We start from the raw sequence: 18,198 nt of genomic DNA on the forward strand, positions 1-18,198 counted from the left end.
CCAAAGTAGGAGGCAGAGCATTCTGGGAGTTCATGGAATGAAATCAAAGGGTGTGTGGTCAGTGGATTGGTGGATGGGAAGATGAGTAACATCCTACTCTGATCTTCCAATCCAGCTATTTGTGTGTTTATCTCCAACACAACTACATTGCCACTCCATGCTCTCCGAGTGCATCTCCTTCCACTATTGGTGACTACTGGATGAGGGACTTTCAAGGCGGTTATAATCTAACCTATCACTGACACGTGAAGCAGCTTCACAGGTACAACATATCCTTCCATAAGCCTTCCATATCCTGATCCCTAATAATGACTGCTATAGGCACCCTTCAATGGTGTCTCTGTGGCTGGTCATTAAGTCCTTCCTTCAGACTTTTCATTTTTCATTAGGAAAGATTAAGTAGCATAGGATGAGTAGTTCTGGTTGGTTTGTAGTTATATTAACTTTTTTCTAAACCAACTTATTTTCTGAACTTCCATATTTCCAACAAGGGTACCAACAAACTTCAAGTTTCCCAGATTCTGAACTTCTTTATTACCCTTGACTCCTCACTCAATTGAAAATGGTCTCCTCATATGTCATCAAAGATCTCTTAATTACCAAATCCAATGGCCTTTTCTCTTTTTTCCCAGTGGCCTTTTCTCAATCCTCCTAATCCCACTGCAGCATTTGACACAGTATTAACCAGCCTCTCCTCTGGGACCCTTAGTCTCTCTTTTCCAAGGTGCCTTGCTTGGTTCTCTTGCTCCCTTGGTTTTTTTGAGAAGTGTCTTCTTGATCTCCTTTGTTGGACCATTATCTATATCATATTCTTTAGCTGTGAATTTATCCCAAACCTCCATCTAGACCTCTTTTCTCTCTATACTCTCACTTGGTGATTTCTCTCCCTCCATATTCAATAGGCCAATTTTTGTCATTTCTTCTTCCATATACCTCACATTTATCTTCTCTCCTCTCACATAGTTACTATCCTAATTCAGTTTCTCATCACTTCTTGTCTGGACTATTGCAATAAAAATACTAATTCATTTATTGGCCTTAACTCATTCCTCTCTCTGATCTATCCACCATACTGTTGCCAAAATGATTTTTCTAAAATTTTTTCCAACCATGTCACTCCGTTACAGAATAAACTCTAATGGTTCCCTACTAAGATCAAATATTATTTCATCTTTACTTGATCCTTTAAAATGTCTATTTTGTGTGTTTTATAATAAATTATTAATATAGTTGTATGAGTACGTAATCTATAAATAAACATACATTAGGGGTATATGCTCAATTTTTTAAACTGATAGGACATGAAATTAAAAAAAATTCTAATATGTATGAAGTGTGTACCACACTGAGAATTTTTTGGCTAAGAGAAACAAATTCCATCTGAGAGCTCAAGTAGAAAATAGGCATATTTTTAGAAGCCTGCATACATCCGCTCAACAGCTAAGCTTTCAAGTATATTCAGAAACAGCAAGCTAACTAACTCACTTATTTTTCAAAAACACCTTTCAAGAGTCTCAATATTTTTGTCTTCCATGATCTCCTTGGCTGACAGGGGATTCTCCATCATTGTTCACAGAGCACTTGACCTGGATCTCTTTGTATCATACTTATGGGTTTGTACACTGTGTTTAAGTTCTGTGAGAGTAGGGACTGTTGTCTCCATCATCTTTGTGTCTCAGTGCTAACACAGAGCTTGTGATTACAGTAAGGCATTCAATCAATGTTGTGTTAAATTATGCAATGAAATGAGGAAACTTAAATTTCTCTAAGATCCAACTCACTAGACGAAACACTTCTTGATATTGGTAGGTCTATGACTCAAATTAAGCCATAGCAGAGAAATAATTGCTTCTGGAAAGGCTATTAATCTGTCTGTGTTTAGGTATGGGGAGAAAATAATGTATTCCTTTCAGAAGAAATTCTAATGGAAACTGAGACATGGCTACATGACTTACTGAGTGTGATGGAGCCGTTGATCTTGAAGCTGCAGAGAACTCTGTCCACATTGCGAGCATGACGAAATCCATTTCCTCTCACAACCACTTGAAATGATTCTGAAATGAATATCATTAAAGCTGAGTTATTGAATGTCAGAAGAATTAACCTCCATTGGCATATTGCCTTGAGATGCATCAAAGAATGCCAGATTTTTCTTCCATCTGTCCTATAACTTTGCCAAAATAATCAAAAAGTTATTTTGGGTTAGGAAACAAATACTGTAATCCCCTTGGGTGACCTTTAATCTTTCATGTAGCTAGGCTATGTATGGTCTGGCAGTGTTGCATTTGGAGTCAGGATGACCTGGCTTTAAATCCTATCCCTGACTTTTTTGTGTGTGACCTCGATGGTGAAATCACTTGCCTCAGCCTCAGGTAACCTATTGACTAAACTTTCAGTGGATTTCCATTGTAGATATTATAGGAAATGGCTTTGCTCTTCCACTAACTCAGACTATAAAGTTGGAAAGTATCATAAGCCCTGACTACAGAGATAGCAATAAATCATCAAGGCTATAGAGTAGTAGAAATTTAACAGTACAGAAAATAAAGTTATAAACCACCTCCATTCTCTAAAAGTGAAACACTTGCATAAAGATTTTGAGTATAGCAACCCCTGGAGTAAGGCATAAATTAGAGGAAACTCTTCTCATAGACTTAACACCAGTATTAAATATTTTAAAATTCTGGCAGCTGATGCTTTGGGGGCAATAAAACTAGACCTGGTGGCCCTTAGGGTGGAACCATTTCTTACTAATCATAAATGAAATACACCTCAGTTTTATTGTTTTTCCATCTCTTATATTTTATTTTTTATCAATTACATGTAAAAAAATTAATAATCATTTTTTTAAAGTTTTGAGTTTTAAATTTTCTCCCTCTATTCTTCCCGTGCCTCCTCCTTGAGAAGGCAAGCAACATATTTCTATATTAGCCATGTTGCAAAAGAAAACACTGAGGGTGCAGCTAGGTGGTACAGTGGATAGGGAACTGGCCCTGGATTCAGGAGGACCTGAGTTCAAATCCAGCCTCAGACACTTGACACTTACTAGCTGTGTGACCCTGGGCATGTCACTTAACCCTCATTGCCTTGTTTTTTTTTTTTTTAAATTAAAACATTAAAAAAACACAGAACAGCAAACCAAGAACAATAAAGTCAAACAAGCTTGAAACAAATAAGCATATTTCAATCTACATTCAGACTCCAGCAGTTCTTTCTCTGGAATTAGATAGGATTTTTTATACTATTGGGGGATTTCAATTTTCCTCTCTCAGACAAGATAAATCTCACCTTAAAATAAACAAGAAGGAAGTTAAGGAGATGAATAGAATTTTAGAAAAGTTAGATATGATAGACCTCTAGAGAAGAGTGAATGGGAACAGAAAGGAGTATACATTTTTCTCGACTATACATGGTACCTTTACACAATACATGGTACCTTGGTACCTTTACACAATACATGGTACCTTGACCACAAATTGGGGTATAAAAGCCTCACAACCAAATATGGAAGATCAGAAATACTAAATACATAAATTTTAAAAAGGTGTTGCACAAAGAAAACCAATGCAGCCAAGATTAGAAAAAAAGGAAACTGAGGGAAAAATTACAGGAAGTTTTTTCTGATAAAGACCTGGTTTCTCAAATACATAGAGAACTGAGTCAAATTTATAAGAATATGAGTCATTCCCCAATTGATAAAGTCAGAAGATATGAACAGGTAATTTTTAGATGAACAAAAGCTTTCTTTAGTCATATAAAAATGCTCCAAATCACTATTGATTAGAGAAATACAAATTAAAACAACTCGAAGATACCACCTCACAAGTATCAGATGATCCAAAACAATTCTGAAGGACTTATTTGAAAATCAAAAGTTCTATTCAGCTCTGCTTTTCTCATCAGGAATGCTTGGAAGTCCTCTATTTCATTAACTATCCATTTTCCCCTTAAGGATTATACTCAGTTTTGCTATGTTGGTTATTCTTGGTTGTATTCCTAGCTCCTTTGCCTTCTGGAATATCATATGCCAAGCTTCATCCTTTAAAGTGGAAACTCCTAAATCTTGTGTGAGCCTGATTTTGGTTCCACTATATTTGAATTGTTTCTTTTTGGCTGCTTGCAATATTTTCTCCTTAACCTGGGAGCTCTGGAATTTGCCCATAATGTTCTTGGGAATTTTCATTTTGGTATCTCTTTCAGGAGGTGATTGGTGGATTCCTCCAATTTTTATTTTACCCTCTGGTTTCCAGGATTTCAAGGCATTCTTCCCAAATAAGTATTTCTTGAAATATTATGTCTAGGCTTCTTTTTAATCATGGTTTTCATGTAGTATAATTCTTAAATTAAATCTCTCTTCAATCTATTTTTAGGTCAGTTGTTTTTTCAGTGAGATATTTCACAGCTATTTTTTCCATTCTTTTGACTTTCATTGTTTCTTTGATTTCTCATGGAGAAATCATTCATTGATGTCTCATAGGGTCATTAGTTTTCACTTGTCCAACCCCCTATCTTCCTTACCCCTTAATTGAATTCAATAGCTTTGGGATCTATGGAAACACTCAGTCACATGATGTGGTTAGATCATTATTCCCATGAATAGGGGTGGCTGAGTTGAAAGAGACTGTAGTTAACATATCTGTCATTGCTTAGAAGTAGCAAATCTCATACCTGGAGCAATTGGTAGTTTTCAGGCCAAGACTAACAGCATAGCCCACACTGCCATCCAGAATTGGTGGGTACTAGATGAAATGCTAGCCTCCCCAGGAGGAATGTGTACCACAATCAATAAAATATGTTTCCATATTAGCCAAGGAAATCAAACCTCCCATGCACAAAACCTGAGACAAGGTAGCCATTCTCTATTTAGTGACTATGACAAAGATCTGAGACTAATTTCCCTTCATATAGCAGGTAAGGCCACATACTAAGTCTGTTATTGCATTTACTAATTGATGTTTCTGTATAGGAATATTAGCCCAAGTTTTCTGGCAAAATGTAGCCAGTCATTTATCTATATTTACTGTTTTTTCTCAGTTTCATTATTTACATGAAAATTAAGTTTTTGAGAACATACAGCTTGGTATACTGGAAAAAAAAGAAGTAAGCTTATCAAAAAACCTTGCTTCTAATTCTGACTCAGCTGTGTGTCCTTGGACAATTCACAGCCTTTCTGGCCCTATATCCTTAACTTTACAACAGTGGACTGTGTTGGATGATTTCTAAGTACTTTTGCAGTTCTAAAAAAGAATCTGTTCTATTCTGTTGTGGCTAATGTAAGGACTTTCTGGGATAGTCCCTAAGTTTTTTTGAAAATAGACTGATAAAACTACTTTTATTTTTGCCTGTTGTTGTTGCTGTTGAGTAATTTCAGTCAGGGCCAACTCTTTGTGATTCCATTTGGGGTTTTCTTGGCAAAAATACAGGAGTGGCTTGTCATTTCCTTCTCTGTCTCATTTGACAGATGAAGAACTGAGACAAGCAGGATTAAGTGACTTGCCCAGGGTCACACAGCTAGTTAAGTGTTTGAGGCCAGATTTGAACTCAAGAAGATTAGTTGTCCTGACCCCAGGCCTGGGCTTTATCCACTGTACCACCTCCCTGGGTAACTTTAAGTTTTTAATAATAAGCTGTTTCTTTGAGTCAATTCTGATGATATTAAGGTTCACTCACTCCCCAATTCCTTCCCCCTCTTCCCCTCCCCTGAATAAGCTTTTTTGTTTCTTTCATGTGAATAACCTCTCCCCAGACCATCTCTCCCCTTCCCCCTCCCCCAGTCTATTTCTCCTCCACCTCAACCCTAGTGGGTGGGGGTAGGAATGGAGGAGGAAGAGAAGTTGGAACACAATTTTTAAAAAAATTGATGTTAAAATTTGTTTTTACATATATTTTGGAAAATAAAATTCTATTCAATAAAAAAAATAATAAGTGGTTACAAGTACCTTTATTTTTGCTCCAACTTTGTAGTAAAAGTAGAAATATGATTTGATTACTAAAGCAAAATGTTTGTGGTAGCAAAAAAAATGGATAGAAAGGAAGTACTCATAGATTGGGGGAATGACTGAACAAATATGATGAAATATTACTGTACCATAAGAGACATATGAGCAATTCAGAGAACCATGGGAAGGAAGATGTACATGAACTTACATAGGTTAAAAAAGGAAGAACTAGGAGACCAATATACCATGACTAAAATTATGTAAATAGAACAAAACAAAAAAACACCAGAAGGCAGGGAAACCTGATGTTTCATTTTGTCAGATCAGCTTTTTATATTGTTTTATCTTGTTTAACAATTTCCTTTTGCAACAAGGGAGAGTTGGGGTATTAGCAGTGTCATAAGAAAATGTCTGTGGTATACAAATATAACATGCATCAACAAAACCTTTAAATGTAATACCCCCACCCCAACCCCCCAAAAACACACATAAAAACATCACAAAAAGAGCTTAGCTATAACCTTCCTCTTCAAACTGATAGGGAATCAAAGAATCAACGAACTAGGCAGTGTTCTACATATCAGTTTTGGGATTTAAACCCCAGGTCTTTTAACTCTAAAACTAGGTTGTTTTTTTTTTCAAACTAACCTCACAAATTTCCACATTATTTCCGCATATGTCTATTTAGTTAAAATAGGCATAATATGTTTTGATCTCCATTTTGAATACCAGAGATACATAATAGCCACATGTTGGAGAAAGAACTGGTTTCTTTTGCTAAGCTTGCAATCTACCTTTTAAAATTCAGATTGCATGTGTTGTTTTTGCTGATTCAAAGATTCTTTTCCCCCACTGGTCTCTGATCAGACCATTTATCTCATTTCCCCAAAGACCAGGGCACTAGACTATGAGAACACACTCATCTTGGAATTCAGGCTGAGCTCCAAGCTCTATTTAATAACACCATGTTCCAGCCTTATCAGATCAACTGCAGAACATCCTATAAAGTAGCCTACTCTCCTTTTGGCTGTGTCTTGTCTTGGTGACTTATGGAGGACAGAGTATAGAAGAACCCTGTTATGTTGAAACTATGGAAAATCTTAGCATCTTAAATTCCTGGATCAGAAGATGTCTATACAAATACTGCATAATAAGATGGATGAAGGCAGAAACAGAAGTCCTTCCTTTCTGCTCTGGCATTAATAGTCATATCTTTGGGTTTCAAGAAGACCAAAAGAGAAGCATCTGTTCTGGCAGCCCTGATCATATTTCAGGACCTTATATTAATACTTAAATTGAGTCATAGACAGGCAAGTGAAAATGGGACAAAGGAGCCATATTTATTTGGCATCAGTTGATAGAAAACTGACCTTGAAGCCAAAAAGACCTCTTTTCAAAACCCTAGGCAGCTTTTTTTTTGGGGGGGGGGGGAAAGCAATGAGAGTTAAATGACTTGTCTGGGGCCACACAGCTAGTAAGTATCAAGTGTCTGAGGCTGGATTTGAACTCAGGACTTCCCTGAATCCAGGGCCAGTGCTTTCTTCCACTGCACCAACTCAGGGCAAGCTCTTTATGATTGTAAGTTGCTTAGAAGGTGCTGACTTGAATTGGGAGAGTGAGTTTCTTTATATAGGAGTTCTCTTTACCAATAAAATGACAGATCTACTACCTGAACATTGATCAGGGTGGCAAGTTATCTTTCCAAATACATGTAGGAGTATAGTTCTATCCTGATATTTACTTGGCTCTAATGCAGCAGGTAGAGATGGGGGGCAGGGTGGGCAGAAAGAAGAGAATATCGGGTTCAAAATTAGATTGTAAGGTTCTTGAGGGCTGGGACTGTCTGTTGCCTTTTTTTGTATCCTAGTACTGAGCATGGTGCTTAGCACATAGCAGGCAATAATAAATATTTGTTGATTGATTAATTGATTGAAATACATGAAAACTAGAAGGTATCAGTGAAATCATCTAACTTAACCATTGTCTGGAGCAGGAATCCTCCCTATAGTACTCTGATAAACTATCATCTTAATCTGCAAGAAGACCTTCTATAACGCACACACACACATACACAAATATACATACATACTTATATGCCTATTCATATGCATATGATAAATTGGGACTAATCTCAGAAGGCAGGCTTTAAGCTTAAGTAGGTCTGGGAAAGGCTTCTTGTCATTACATACTTTGTTTTTGTCCAAGGTCATTTCCAGCTTTCCAGAGGTGTATTAATCCTATATCATTGATTAGAATATCAAGCATGGTTGGAGAATAGATCTACTAGAGAACTTCCTTCCCCTTGAAAATAGATATGGTAGCCCTTCAACCCAATTAAAGAGTAACTGCATTGTTGCTCTTGAAGGATTTGGGAAGGCACGCAAGAGAAGAATTTAATTACTATCTCAAAAATTACCCTGGAATCCTCTGAGCTCAACTCGAAATTTCTATATCGTAACAATCACCATCCTCCTGTTTGTCACTGTCTTATTTTCAGCGATACTTAAAACTTTTGGGGAGTAGGGCTCACGCCTTATACTTCTTTCTATTCTTTATATTTATACAAGAAACGCTTACTTCTATGGCACGCTACTGTAGTCAGAACACGCAATAAGCACTTAATAAATGTTCAATGACTTAATGAATTACCTTGATAGGGAGTGGAGATATCTTTTATATAGGAAATGTAAAATTCTGATAGTGGTGGATCAAAATAATCTTACCCTCTCTTCTCTTGGAAATGTAACAATACTTACTAATAATAATACATAGCATTTATATGGTGTTTGCAGGTTTGCAAAGTACTTTTACAAATATTATTTCATTCAATCTCCACAACAACCTGGGAGAGGGGCACTATTACTATTCACATTTTACTGATAAAGAGACTGAGGTGGGAAGAGGTTAATTGATTTGGCCAGGGTCATGTTTGGGTTCAGATTCGAACTCAGGTCCTTACTGACTTCAAGTCCAGTGTGCTTTCTATTGCACCACCTTGCAGCCTACATTTGTAAAACAAAATGAAAATGAAAAAAATTTAAAAAGCATTTTGAGTGACCTATATAGGATGGTCTTGTTAAAAAAAAGTTCCCTTAAAAACAATTTTTTCCCTCTTCTTTTTATTTTTTATTTTTTTCTGTTTAGAATTTTATTTTCCAAACTACATGTAAAAGCAAATTTTGACATCAATTTTTTAAAAACCTTGTGTTCTAACTTCTCTTCCTCCCTTCCTTCCCACCCTCCACCCCAAGAACTCAAGCAATTCAATATAAGTTATACATGAGTAGTCATGTAAAACATCTCCACATTAGCTGGGTTGTGAGAGAAAACAGATAAAAACAAAACTTCAGATTAAGGAATTGTCAAAATAAATGTGTTTCAGTTTGTTTTTAGATACCATAAGTTCTTTCTCTGTAGATGGATTGCAATTTTCATAAGTCCTTCAGAGTTATATTGGATCATTGCCTTGCTGTAAATAACCACATGCTTCCCAGCAGATCATCTTACACTATTGCTGTTATTTTGTATATAGTACATTTCTCTATGCTTCAGTTCATGTGGGTCTTTCCAGGTTTTTCTGATAGTATCCTGTTCATCATAACTTTTATATAGTATCTTAAACTCGACAAAGAATTTTCTTCACAATAGCCCAGCAGAGTAGGTACCATACGTTTTGCCATTGTAGTCAATCATCATACCTATTTCCCTCCATCCTATTACCTTCTACTGATATTTACTCTATTTTCTATCTTATTTTGCCCTATTCTTCCTCTAAAGTGTTTTGCTACTGACTACCCCCTCCTCCGCTCTACCCTCTCTTCATTCACCCTTCCCTCCTTATCCTCTTCCCTTCCTACTTTCCTGTAGGGTTAAATAGACTACTCCTCCCAATTGGGTGTGTATGTTATTCCCTCCTTGAGTCCACTCTGATGAGGTTAAAGTCTTTGAGCTAATTCTGTGTTCTAAATTTTTCTTCCTCCCTCCTCAACTCTCCCATAGAAATCAAGCAATTCAATATATGTCATATGTGTGCTGTTATGCAGAACATCTTCACTTTCCTTGAAAGTATTTTGCTTTTTACAGTTCCCTCCCCCAAACTTCCCTTCCCTCCTTCCCCTCTTCTCCTCCCCCCACCCTTATTTCCTTCCCCTCCGACTTTTCCTCAGGGCAGAAAGATATTACTATACCCACTTGAGTATGTATGTTATTCCCTCTTTGAGCCAATTCTGATGATATTAAGGTTCACTCATTCCCCCACTCCTTCCCCCTTGTTATCTCCCCTCCATAAGCTTTTTTCTTGTTTCCTTCATGTGAGCTACCTCTCCCCAGTCCATCTCTCCCCTTCCCCCTCCCCCAGTATATTCCTCCTACCCTATAACCCTATTTTAAAGATGTCATCATGGGTTAGTTAGGTGGCACAGTGGACAAAGCACCAGCCCTGGGCCCAGGAGGCCCAGAGCCCAAATCCGGCCCCAGACATAAGACAACCCATCCTGTTTGCCCCACAAAAGAACAAGGGTACACAAAAAATAAATGCTTTACAGATACCATTCTTTCATATTCAGTTGTGTCTTCTGTGTATTCCTTACTGAGAAAGTTCTTATGAGTTGGAAGTATTATTTTCTCATGTATGAATGTAAACAGTTTAACCATTTAATGTCCCTCATGATTTCTTTTTCCTGTTTACCTTTTTATGATTCTTCAGGGTCTTGTATTTGAAAGTCAAATTTTCTATTCAGTTCAGGTCTTTTCATCACAAATGCCTGAAAGTCCTCTTTTTCATTGAAGTCCCATTTTTCCTCTGAAAGATTATAGTCAGTTTTGCTGGGTAAATGATTCTTGGCTGTAGTCCCAGTTCCTTTGCCCTCTGGAATATTATATTCTATGCCCTTTGGTCCTTTAATGTAGATGCTGCTAGATCTTGTTTTATCCTTATTGGAGCTCCACAGTATTTGAATTCCTTTTTTTCTAGCTGCTTGCAATATTTTCTCCTTGATTTGGGAGTTTGGGAATTTGGCTATAATATTCCTGGAGGTTTTCCTTTTGGGATCAGGAGGTGATCGGTGGATTCTTTCAATTTCTATTTTACCTTCTGCTTCAAGAACATCAGGGCAATTTTCCCTGACAATCTCTTGGAAGATGTTATCTAAACTGTTATTTTGGTCACGGTTTTCAGGTAGTCCAATGCTTTTCAAATTATCTCTCCTGGATTTATTTTCCAGATCATCTGTTTTTCCAAGGAGATATTGCACATTGCCCTCTGTTTTTTTCATTCAATTGTATTTGCTTTACTGTGTCTTGATTTCTCATAAATTCACTAGCTTCCATTTGTTCAATCCTAATTCTTAGGCAATAATTTTCTTCAGAGATCTTTTGTATCTCCTTTTCCATTTGGCTTTTCAAGCTGTTGTCTTTTTTCTCATGACTCTCCTGCATTGCTCTCATTTCTCTTTCTATTCTTTCCTCTACCTCTCTAAATCTTCCTTCTATCTCTCCTACTTTCTCTTCAAAGTCCCTTTTGAGTACTTCCATTGCCTGAGACCAATTCATATTTTTCTTGGAAGCTTTGGATGTAGGGGCCCTGAGGATGTTATCCTCTTCTGAGGGTTCACCTTGATCATTCTTGTTGCTGAAGAAACTTTCTATAGTTCTCAACTTTCTTTGCTTGCTCATCTTTCCATCTTTTACTTGACTTTTAACTCCCCACTGTAGGGCCCTGCTTCTAGGCTATACTACTGTCCCAAGCTTCAAAGAGTCCCAGGTGTTTTGGTTTTAGGGAGGTCAGGTTTTTCTCTTGTTTGGCCTGTTCTCTGGTCGGAAGATAATCTCAAGCCAATTTACTAATTAACCCAACCAACAGAGCTTTCTGTGCTGTGGTTCTTAGCTTTGATGAGCCTACGCCCCTTCCCTGCCTGGGCTTCTCACTGCTCAGGATTTCTTCCTGGTTCCCCACTAGGGTGGGACAGCCAAATTCCTCCCTAGGTCCCACTGACACCCCTGCACATTCCCCCCTGGCTAACCATTCAGCCCTCTCACCCAAATGCAAGCTCAGTTCCAGAAGACACTAGTGCTGCAGCTGATTCAGAGGCATGGGGTAAGTCCCTCTGGTACAATGTGCCTGGGGTCTCTGTTGGCACAATCGTGGGGTTGGACTTTACTTGCAGCCCAGCACGGGCCCCTTTAATCTGTCTATGGCTGGAAAATAATCTCAACCTGTATTTTTGTGGTTTTTTCTGGTCCAGGGGTTCTTTTATTGCTGTTTTTGGGGTAATTGTATCAGGAGCTCTGTGAGTTTAATGTCTTTCCTCTGCCCAAACAATTTACTTAAAAAAAAAACAGATTTGAAAATAAGTTTATCCACAAAAATATCTTTCACTGATAATTCAGTTTTGATGCTTTATCATGGTATGGAGGTGATCTTGGGTTCTTGAGGTTTTAGACAAGTGAATTTCAAGCTCTAGTAGATCCTTCTAAGCTGGAAAGGCTTTGAATACAGCCTGGGTTGAACAGAAGGGACCAGTCCAACTAAGTAGGGAAAGGCCAATCACCACAAAAAAAGACCACTAAGTGATGATTTTTCGCCAAACTAGATCATTAAGTTGTCTACTAAGCAATGAAGGTATTGGAATGTACATCAAGAGGGGAAACACCCACCCCAATGAAATACCAGATTCTTGAAGTATATCAAAGCAAGTACTGAGAGCCATTGTGTTAAGGGGTACATTTTCCATATGTCATGGTAGTCCAAGGAATGTATTTCACATATAAAATTATAATTGTCAGTGTCAATGTAGACTGGCCAAATCAGATACTAACAAAACATGTGGTACCACAGAATTGGAAATATTGAATGCTTAACATAATGCCTGGCATATAGAAGCTGCTTAAAATGTTTGTTGACTGACTATAAATAATTATAGAGTCACAGGAGCAGGAGTAGCAACTTAATTAGGCAATCACCTATTCCAACCATCTCAAGTGTACAAATGAGGAAAATGTAGTCCAGTGATGGAAAATGACTTCTTTAGACTTACACAGACAGCAAGTGAGAGAGCTGAAATTTGAGCACATGTCTTTTGACTTCAGTTTCAATGTTTTCTCCATTGCACAATGACTTCCCTTACTACCTGACATGATTTAACCCTGAAGAATTTTTCCAACCTGGGCATTGGCTTTATTCTTCCAAGCCTTATTACCACCTCCCCCTCTCCACCCTCAGATAACTAGCAAAAATGAAAGCACTGGGAGATACAAAGAAGAAAATGGTTAATTCAGATCAGCAGATTTGAGAACCATGAAGAACAATAAAAATAAAAACCAACTTTCCATGATTGGGAAACAACTGAATAGCTGTGATTTATGTACCTAAGTTCCCACTGGGTAGAGAAAGTATCAAACTTCTATTTGTGCTAATCACTTAGACTTATTACAAAGAACAGGAAATTCAACAAGTGACTAACAGGACTATTGTTAAAAAGAACATGTGAGGAGCTAATTTTAGTTTGCCTTTATATCTGAAGAACCAAGTTCCCAAATGGAAAGCAGATGGTAGGTTTCAGTCTTGATTTCATTCATTTTCTTGCATAGTTTGGCATTCTTCCTGAACACTTACCTAGTAAGTTCTAAGCTATTAAAGTTTGGGCTTTGCTGGCTGTGAGCCAGAGGAAATGATGCACCAGGAAAAGGAAGAAATTTCCTGGAGAGTAGATAAAATGGCTTTTCTCTGCAAGGCAATGCTAGAAGTAGAATAAGAGCTCAAATTAACAACAAATAGGTTCTGTTGGTTACCAAAGAGGAATCTGCAAACTGTTGGATTATGAACTTGAAAGCATGTCTGCAGTGTAAGGAGGCAAGATAATGTGCCAAAGGACAATGGTAAAGGTGTGCTTAAATATGCAACAGTAGCTGTCACCAGGGCTAGTTTTACATTAAGGGACAGTCAGTAAAAGTCTAAGGAGCTCTGAGAAGGCATCCGGTCTCAAAAAAACTGCTTCACCCTCTACCAAGTGCCTGAAGTTCCAACATTAAGATATATCGCTAGGACTTGGCGGGGGAGGGGGGGAAGGTATTTTTCACCTTTACCCTTCTATTTTTTCCCCCCAAGAAGTGTGTGTGTGTGTGTGTGTGTGTGTGTGTGTGTGTGTGTGTGTGTGTGAGGGGGGTTTTAAATGTTCATGAGTGTGAGTATGAAGAGGATTTATCAATCATACACCCTACTCCCCCAGTAAAAATTGACAGCTGCCTTTCAGAAGAGCTATGTGGTGAAATACTTTTGTAAACACACATAACTCACTGGGGGGTAGTGGAGGAAGAACCACTCCCCTCCCCCCATCTCTCTCTCTCACTCTGTCTCTGTCTTTCTGTCTCTGTGTGTATCTCTGTTTCTGTCTCCCCCTTCCCTCCACGAGCATGTATACTTCATTCTTTGAAATCATTCCAAAATTAAGTCAGGGAAAAAAGGTAAAAAACAGAACAAAACAAAACAAACAAAAGAAAAAAAAACAAACAACCCAACCTTGATACCTTAATTAAAGATCCTTTTATAGGCCAGTGAAAAGAGACAGTTCCTCCATCTATAGTCCATTCTCCCAAGACTTAAAGCCAATATATTTGTCTCCTAAGACAATCCCATCAGTGAAGCCTATCCTCTAGGACAGGGCTTCTTAAACTTTTTCCATTTGTGACCCCTTTTCATCCAAGAAATTTTTATGTGATCCTGGGAATATAGGTATATAAAATAGGTATGCGTAACTTTTTATTATTGCCAGTTTTTTGCCATCCCCCACATCCAGTTACACAATTCCATATGGGGGTCAAGACCCACAGTTTAAGAAGCTTTGCTCTATAGGATGCAAAGAGTTGCCATTTCTTCTTGGCAGCAGCCTCAGACACTGACCCCAGTGAGTTATATTTAGACTTGTCAGCAGTGCTGTGGGGGTATGATAACTTCTAAAGAGATATCATCATTAGCAGCAGCACCAGCAGTGTTGTCGTCATCATCGTCGCAGTCGTCATCACCCTTAGCTTTAAGTTTTGCAAAGCATTTTACATGTTATCCCAAAAGCATCTTCCCAATTAAGTCACAAAGAATTTCCACTCTGCAAGCTCATCAAATTAATCGCAAGAACTCTCCTGATTAATTTCCCACAGCAGTATTATATTCTAATTCCTTGAAAATTGGTAAACTGGGCCAAGTATATTTGGCAATTCTATATTAACCAGAGTTCACTAGGTATAATAAGCCACAAAGTCATATACCAGCACAATATTGTAGGAATGATACCTGTCCCTGAGAGCTGGGCTGGACTTTAACGATCTGTGATCTGCTAGTTCACAGTTCTGAGAAACACCTTTATTCTTCTGGTACTTAGCAAGTTCTTTTGAATAAATGATCACTAAATATTATGTCTTTTGTTGTCTAATCAGTAGATTTCACTGATTTGACTCCATGTAAATTCTTCCCATTGTTTCAAAAATCACTCCACCCAGTTGAGAAGAAATCCCAAAGGAACCTCCTCTATCTCATTTATAGGATATGCTAAAAAAATGTTCAAATTAAAGAGAGAAGATTCATTTTGAAAATAGCTTTGGCTGTCTAAAGTACTTAATGCTTCATCCATAATCTACATTATATGTTTTTTTATTCTTTCACTAAAGTCCTCTGATCTTCATCACAATGGGGAAGTAATCCTGGGTTATTGAAGGATATACCTTCATGGCAAGCTCTCCCATCATATTTCAGTAAGAGACAATGGCCATTAAATTCAACCCCCTCATCTTACAAATGAGGAAACTGAGACATAGAGCACTCAAGTGACTTGCCCAGGGCCATGTCAGTATGTGACATGAGATTTAAATCTATGTCTTGTTGTTACCAGGCACAGGACTCTATCTACTATTCCACTTTACCTTAAATTCTGTGGGGGATTTGTGGAAAGACTTGGACAAAAATCACAACAGATGACAAAGTACAGGAAGGTTGTGGTTCTACAGGGTGAAAAAAACCCCACTCATGATGAGTTCCCAAGTCCATCTAAGTATATTTCCTATTGATAAATCAAAAAATAGCATTTAGCTTTTTGATTATTTATTTTGAGGTGGGGAAGCCAAGAGGGGATAATTCAGATCTGAAAATCTTCCTGTTTTTAACCTTTAAAAAATGTCAGAAATCTTGGGGAATTTTTTTTTGCCATTTTCAAGGTATCAACTCAAGAAGAAAGTCTGACTTAGAATTTAAATCAGTTTACTGCATTTAAAGGATTAGGGCTGAATCTGGGATTTTATCAGTATGGAGAATTTTCAGCTGAGGAAACTCCTTTAACCAGAGTAGGTCAGCACCACATTTCTAATCTCGAAGAGTTACTTAGGGACTTAAGAGGTAAAGTGACTTGTAGAGGATAGCATGGACAGTATATATAAGAGCAGGTTTTCCTGGCCCCAAGGCTAGCTCTTTAACCACTCTTCCACGTTGCCTCTCTACTCCGCTGAAAACACAGTAAAACCTAACTCTGGTTAGTAAGAAACAAAAACAAAATAGACAAACAAAAATCCCTATGGCTCAAACTTAGAGAAATCAAAGTGGATTTTTAAAATTTAAAAATAAAAATAAAAGAAATTTATATGATTATTATATATTTAAAAGGAATAGTATGTTGTAGATATTAGATTTGCAGTTTTGTGCAATCATCTTCTTAAAATTATACTATGTTATGGAAATGCTTATTTTATTCTTTGAATTAAAAATCAAATAATCTTAGCAGGTCTTTCTAAGTTTCAGAACTGATTTCATGTTGGTGTATGTGTATTTGTGTGTGTTCATAGGTACTTAATAGCCATTATGGGTCCTAGGGAGCAGCTTGATGGCTCAGTGGATAGTGTGCTAGGACTGGAGTGAGGAAGACTCATCTTCTTGAGTTCAAATCTGACCTCAGACACTTACTGGCTATGTGACCCTGGGCAAGGCACTTATCCCTGTTTGCCTCTGTTTCCTCATCTGTAAAATGAGCTGGAGGAGGAAATGGCAAACCATTGTAGTATCTTTGCTAAGAAAAGCTCAAATGGGGTCATGAAGAGTCAGACACAACTGAAAACAACTGAACAACAAGTCCCAGAAAAAAAAATTAACAGCAATTATAGCTGTCACTTTGGCAAGGGCAAAAAAGAATATTGAATTTAGAGTCAAAAGGCCTGAGTTCACACCTTAGCTCTGGATTTTTCTGCCTGTGTGACCTGTCAGGCAAATCCATTCCTCTGAATCTTCTGCTATAAAATAAACAGGCTGGACTAGATAAAACTAAAGTCCTTTCTAGAGCTAAATCCTATGAATAATCTTAAGAACATCACAGGTTTCTTTTTGTTCAATAAAGAAATAAATTAAGCCATTTACAAACCCATCCATATACTTATACACAAAAATTAAATTTATAATTGGAATTAAGGACATTGAGAATTATATAAGTCCAGATAGCAGTTTCTTTTCAACTTACCTCCTGCACATATGCTTGAAGGCTCGGCTGCTAAAATTTCAATGCATGACTTCTTCAAAATCTAGGAAAAGAAATGAAATAAAATATCTATGAGAAGTGAATGTATAGCATTAAGATAAGTTGAGCCAAATATAATTTTCAGCTACCAAAAGAGAAATTGTAAGTACACATTTAAAAAGACTGAAATGACATACAAATTCTCAAGTAGGGAATATTTCAGATACTAGTCAACATCATCATCAAAATTGATCATTCTTTTTTGATGGCTTAAATACTTAAATATGTAAATATAGCATGCTAGGTGCTAAGTATACAGAGATATAACACAGTTCCTGTCCACAACGAATAGCATTTGCTGCATGACAAAGAGTTGAGAGAGAGAGAAGAACAATAGGAGTTCCAAGGAGGGAGAAATCCCCTCGGAGCTACATCATAAAGGGCGTGAGTACTAAGATGTAATATGATAGAATGGAAACCAGTGTAGAATTGGAGTCAAGAAACCTAGCTACCACAATGAATAACTATGTGACTCTTAGCAAATCACTGAACCTTTTTAAGCACTTATTTATTCATCTACAAAATGAAAGTAATGATATTTGTAGTATGACATCTAGCAAAATTGATGAAGTTTCAGCCAAGTTGGTCTCTTGATAAAAAAAGACAACCTCATTCCCTCCCAATAAAGATGAAAACAAGCTTCAGATGAAGCAGTGATTCAGTAAAACCAAATAGAAACACTGAGAAGCTCCTCTGTCCAGTTAGAACCATACAAG

At 37.4% G+C, this 18,198-nt stretch overlaps 1 protein-coding gene across 1 annotated transcript in view; it reads right to left on the reverse strand.

The window, feature by feature from the left end:
• Nucleotides 1–18,198, reverse strand: part of ANTXR1 (ANTXR cell adhesion molecule 1) — a 309,785-nt gene that overhangs the window by 190,892 nt on the left and 100,695 nt on the right. Inside the window, exons 9-10 of the mRNA XM_043987300.1 lie at nucleotides 17,426–17,486; nucleotides 1,956–2,054 (exon numbers count right to left, since the gene is read on the reverse strand). Of these exons, the coding sequence (XP_043843235.1) occupies nucleotides 1,956–2,054; nucleotides 17,426–17,486 (160 nt within the window). The remainder of the gene's footprint in view (nucleotides 1–1,955; nucleotides 2,055–17,425; nucleotides 17,487–18,198) is intronic.

The sequence above is a fragment of the Dromiciops gliroides genome, chromosome 2, assembly GCF_019393635.1.
Source record: "Dromiciops gliroides isolate mDroGli1 chromosome 2, mDroGli1.pri, whole genome shotgun sequence".
Lineage (NCBI taxonomy): Eukaryota > Metazoa > Chordata > Mammalia > Microbiotheria > Microbiotheriidae > Dromiciops > Dromiciops gliroides.